This window comes from Maylandia zebra, linkage group LG9 (assembly GCF_041146795.1).
Source record: "Maylandia zebra isolate NMK-2024a linkage group LG9, Mzebra_GT3a, whole genome shotgun sequence".
NCBI classification, from domain to species: Eukaryota; Metazoa; Chordata; class Actinopteri; order Cichliformes; family Cichlidae; genus Maylandia; species Maylandia zebra.
Genome location: NC_135175.1, coordinates 19,492,628 through 19,498,627, shown reverse-complemented (window position 1 = coordinate 19,498,627; position 6,000 = coordinate 19,492,628). Strand labels below are relative to the sequence as shown.

Sequence of the window (6,000 nt, the reverse complement as noted above, 5' to 3'; positions counted from 1 at the left end):
TGTTTGAACTATTATGACTCACCCTACAGACCCCTGTGATAAAACCTTCACCATGACTCACATGTCACTAAATAAACAGGACATGGAGGTCCTTGTGCTTAAATGGCATGCGTTGCTCTCTTAGGGTCCCAAAGAAGTGGCACATTGAGGCTCGACAAGTGAAAAAAGAATCTGCTGCGTGTTTAAATAATGCAGGTAATTGTTTACTTAAAAGTGACAGGTTTACAGTTTGATAACTGCTATTTGGTTCTGTTTGTGTAAATATGAGGAACAGATGAGGTGATGCTAAGCAAGGCAAGCAATGCCAAGCATGGAAAGGGGATCTGCTTAATACTGATGTCTTAGCAACACTTCTGAAAAACGCTGCCCACTGATATCTCCTCACTGCTTACTAGCATTAATCCAATTTTAGAACTGAGTTGCTTTTTGCTCTGAAGGTGGAGGCTTGGTCTCAGTTTGTTTGACCAATCGGCAGCAAATTTCAATTTGCTACCCAAGTCCTTAGTTTCTATTAAGGCTACCTGTTTAGAACATAATTATAAGCACTGTATAAATATTGTTTTAGAAAGGCTAAATATAAGGGGAAAAATGTATGTCAGGTGTCTGCTTATGTATTTTCTCTGCTCTCCCATACTGAGTCGCACACTCACCTCACGCCCACTAAACTGGGTGTAGAATCTCCACCCTGGTTCAAAATTATAGCTGTCAAAGAATTTTGTTAAATGGCCTCTATAAGAAGGTACGATATGCTTATAAGGTTTTGGTTTATATTTGTCCAACTCAGCCTGTGCAACCAAATCTTGTCCCACTTGCTCTGCCTTATTAGAATAGTAACAGAGATATTCTATACTATTACTGACAAGTTCTGCTTCACATAGGGGTTTTAGTTGCCAGGAATATATACCCTCCAGAATATTCCAGAGGGACACAGTCTGAACAGCAATACGACACCGTAAAACCATAAAATTAAAAACAAAAGAAATCATCTCCCAGTTTTGCTTTTTTCTCTTGGAGTCAGGGCAGAGACCACAGCAAGTGCAACGACATGGTGTTGCTGATTCCAGGCAGGTGCCCCTGCTGGCGTAACATGACACTAATCCAGGGCTGATCAGTGGTGGAAACAGTATAAACTGACTCGAGACAAACTGGGGCACCTGCGTGCTTCTGAACAGCTAATGTGAGACCCTGACTAAGATACTTTGATTTCGTGCCTGGTGTTTTCCCCCCTGGATCTCATTATCAGAAGGTCAACATGAGGTCACTGTTGCATGGATATAGGTAGGAGTGAACATGAGACTAGAATTTAAAACATTTTTACAAGACAAGTAGAAATCCTTGTATCCTTCCAATGAAATCTATCTGTTGATTTTATTTGGAATTACTTGTGTTGCATGTATGCTGTCCTCTATAATATACTTACCAGCCATTTCATTTGGTATCAGGTTTGATCCTGTTTTGCCTTCTTAACCACCTTAATTCTCCATGGCATAGATTCAACAAGGTGCTGGAAACATTCCTCAGAGATTCCGGTCCATATTGACATGCTTGCATCACACAGTTGCTGCTGATTGGTCAGCTGCACATGCACGATGGCCGTCTCCTGTTCCATCACATCTGAAAGGTGCTCAAATGTGGATTGACATCTGGTGACTAGTGGAGGCCATTTGAGCACAGCGAGCTCACTGTCATGTTCAAGAAAGTTTGAGATGATCTGAGCTTTGTCGGGTGTTATCCTGCTTGAAGCAGCTTTCAGAAGATGGGTACACTGTGGTCATAAAAGTAGACATGGTCAGGAGGGCAGGATGAATCTATGCTTCCATGTTGTTTTGACCCTACCATTTGAATGTCACAGCAGAAATCGAAGCTCATCAGACCAGGCAACATCTTTCCAATCTTCTACTGTACAGTTTTGGTGATCCCCTACGAAGCTTTTTTTTTTTTAGTTACTAGCCATTCTTCTCTGATCCATGGCCTCAACAAGGCCTTTTTACCCAAGGAGCGGCTGCTAAGTCGATATTTTCACATCTTTGGACCATTCTCTGTGAACCCCGGAGATGGTGCTATCCCAGTTTAGGGATAGCACTGAGTGTATACCATGATACCTGAAAGGTGAACTGAATGGTAAACGAGGATCAAAATACAAGAAGAAAGCATAATGTTGTTTAACAAGGCATAACATCTTTATTGTTATACACATAACTTCATCTCCAAAGACTTTGCACAAATCAGTGGGGTAATATGAACCTTGCGATATCAAAAGTCTCCCACAGTTTCTTTTTATTTCCTAAAATACTCAAACAAATACATCTGCTTTCCACATCCCCAATGGTACATACAGTACATCCAATTAGAAATAAAGAATTTTTTTTCCACTGTCAAACATTATCATATGTGCATTACATTACCAATTACAAACAAGTTATATTCATTGTCAAAATAGGTGTGCAAATTGTTAGAAAAATACCAACTCATACCAGATTCTGGATTGTGCTCTGTAAAAATCCTTATAAATAGTATATAATAATCTATATAAATGTCTCTAACATGCAATGTTGCAATTCAAAAAATATCCCATAAACAGACTGTTCAGGTAAACCCTCTGAAACTCCAGCCTTAACCTTTATTTGTCTACACCATAGTTTTCTTTAAATAAATGTCAGTAGTTAGTTTTTCAGTAGTTCTGTGGACGGTTTGCAAACATCAAACTGGTTGAAGCGTTCTCAAAAAGTAACGTGCTACTCATTCCTCCACCAAGGCAGAAGGATGTGATGGATACCATTTGTGTGTTTGCCAGCAACGTTATGCAATAACTACTGAGGCCAATTTTCATGAAACGTGGTGGAGAGGTGGACTATGGGCAAAGGAAGAATTTATTGAATTTTTGGTGCAGGTTGGATCACTTCCTTTAACCCTTGTGTGGTGTTCGTATTTTTGTTACACAGCCAGTGTTCATGGGTCTGGTGGACCCGCTAGAGTTTTGGCTTTCCAAATTAACACTATCAAACAATTTTATGTTAAATTACTCAACAGATGTTTACTTCATCCCAATTACAAGACATATGAACAGCAAACATGGTTAATTTTTTCCCTTTACCTTTGTTAGATCACATTTATGAATTAACGTGCTTCTCGTTTTTCTTTTATATAAAATGTTATAAATAAATCAGTTATAATCAAGTGGAGTGAGTGGAAAGACACAACACATTTACACGTGAAAAAATAATTAATTGTTTAATTTTTCTTTTGAAAAAAACTGAACACGGGTCTCACAGACCCGAACACCATACAAGGGTTAAAACTGTGAAACAGGCTGCTGGCCTTAGTGGAGGATGAGCGCTCAACTAGTTTCATAAGAGACATTATAGTAAAGTTGACCTACCAAGAAAAAAAAGGACCGCATTAAAGAAAATCTAGACATTTTAAAGCCCTTTCTGTGATGACCAGTGTTCACAAACACATCAGCTATACAATGAATAAATAATTAATCTTGGTACAGGTGACAGTAAATGTCCGCCGTATATAAATAACCACTTTGAAAATCAAAGAAACTCATGCCATACCTGCAACAAAGACTACAAGCAGCTACGATGAGGCAAGTTAAAAGCATGGTTCAGGTGATGACAACAGTCAGAGTATTTCCCACATACAACAAAGTTAAGACAAGGATGGCATTTCTTTCCCTCCCCCCCGCTTCCTCATCATTTTTGAGGTAAACAGTAGTACTGTTAAAGACTTTTGAAGGCATCTCTCTTCTCCCTGCAGCCACATTCCCCATGGCCTTGACCTGAATAAACTGTCCACAAAACTGTCTCGATCCAGTCTCATAAGCAAGCAAGCATTTCTGGGCTTACACAAGCAGCTGTGCGAGCTGCGTTTTTGCATCTTATCGGTATAGTGAAAGCAAAGAATAGTGACGAAATCCAAGCTAAATGGTCTACGCGTGTACAATGAAATAATTTTCCTTCCGATTTCATAAATAAGACATTTGTTACCCTCAGAGTGAGCGAGCTTCTAAAGTACTGCTTTCCTAATCATAATGACTGCTGTCAATTACCACTTCTCTCAAAACCAGCCTATTAAAAAGATGCGAGTCTCACAAAATAAATGGAAATAAAAAAGGATGTTCATAATGGCCATACTCGAACCTTTTGAAAGTATAAACATATTGCACTTTCAGTTACGTGGTTGTGTAACGTCAAATTACAGCTCAATTGTTGGAAATGAACAAAGGGAAAGCAAAATGTATTTATTAGTTCTGAGAAGAGAACAGATTTCTACAAGCAAATGACGGCAGGTAACCAACATTGATAGAACATCTATGAACAAAAAACTACGTTAGAACAAAAAAGAAAGAAAAACAAAGTGTTCAAAACTGTACCATGCACGGGGAGTGTTTCAAAGCAGTGTATCCTGGATCACAAAGGACGGAGCTTGAGAAAGGTGCAGTGATGTTTGGGTTAACAGAGTAAGACTGGCTAGTGACCGTGCTAGCACTGACTGCTGGCAGCGGCCATGCCCACTTTCCTCTTGCAAGAGTGGCTAGAACCCCAGAAAACTCTCCAAACACCCAAAGCGCACTCCTGCTGCGACCGTTCCCCCCTCTTCAACCCCTTCCCCCAACCCTCGAGCCGGGCTCACATCTCCCCATCAAAACGTCAGATGGCAAAATAGAAAGGCAGCTGTTTGCTCCCGTCATCTAAAAGTGCATCTCCACACTCTTCCAGCACAGTCCGTCAGCCCACTGCTATCGCTGCCAAGGCAGTGGAAGTGGGCTACAGAGACCTGTGCTTGGATCAGCACATGTGTGGGTTTCAATTACGTCTTCTTTTTTTTTTTCATTTTATGTATATTTTTTTTTTAGATTGCGTATGTTTGGTTGCAATTTTTAAACATTTTCTTTATCGCACTAGACACAACATTTCACTTTAGCTTTTAGAGAAGCCAAAGGAGTGCTAATTCACGGGGCTGGCCCCTAACAAGGCCAGTGTCAGGTTGGTGTTATCGTTGCCTTCCTCTCGATTCTCTTCGGTTTCATGCTGATTCCTTTGGCCATCCCCGTGTTTCACTGGCGGCGTTTTCATGTTTCAAGGCCGACGATGCAACTGTACCAGTTGCCATGGTTCCGCTGGAACATAAGACAGTTTGTTTGTAACTTTCTGGATTTAATTGAGCCCTGTCACATTTCAGATGCACGCTGAGGCGCATCAAGGAGACGAGACATTAATTCATGCTGTGATCATTGATTTCTGTTGGAGAGCAAATATGGGATGAAACAATACAGTAAATCCGCTTACCTGAGACACAGCATCATCATGTCAGAAAATGGACAAATATAATTGCGAGGCCAATATTCAACAGCATTACCATAGCAACAAGGATTGAGTTAGGACCCTGCAAAAAATGACAAAATATATAAAAATCGTACAGTAGGGAATCAAATGTACTGTAATGAGACCTCAACGTGTAACGTGTTAGCATCCCTGTATATAAAAGATGGCGTTGCTACCATGACACCACCCACTGATTCACTGAGCCTAGAGTCTAGCATTGTGGACATTTAAGACTTTTCAAACCAAATGTCACAAGTGACATAAATGAAAAAGTTTTAAAAAATCCAGGAAAGTCTACCCTAAAGCACATCCTGATTTAGCATCTATTTTATTTTAAATGATTTACACAAGTATTAAATGAACGTCATGCTGTATTAAATAAGACTTTAAACTAGCAATTGAGCTCATCAACTCCTAGGTAAATGTTTATTCAAGTCATAAAGTCATCAACTCATGTGGGAAGAAAAACTGTCATATTGCAGTTTCCAAGTTCCAAAATTTCATCCTCTTTCGCGTTTGCAGACATCCATCTTTTATATACAGGCCATGTTTCAAAGTCAAAACATGAATTTGAATCAATAAAATACAAAGAAAAAGTGGTATTGAGGGTATCACGCTACCTTTATCTTTCAAAGCGTTGTTGCAGTTCAGATTTATAGTTCTAGCTTAG

General features: G+C 39.7%; 1 protein-coding gene across 1 annotated transcript in view; it reads right to left on the bottom strand.

Annotated features, from left to right (window-relative positions):
* Nucleotides 1-2,156: 2,156 nt before the first annotated feature.
* The window catches only part of jph1a (junctophilin 1a), a 33,095-nt gene continuing 29,251 nt past the window's right edge, over nt 2,157-6,000 (bottom strand). The window contains exons 6-7 of the mRNA XM_004546609.3: nt 5,295-5,391; nt 2,157-5,125 (exon numbers count right to left, since the gene is read on the bottom strand). Of these exons, the coding sequence (XP_004546666.1) occupies nt 5,311-5,391 (81 nt within the window). The 3' untranslated portion in view covers nt 2,157-5,125; nt 5,295-5,310. The remainder of the gene's footprint in view (nt 5,126-5,294; nt 5,392-6,000) is intronic.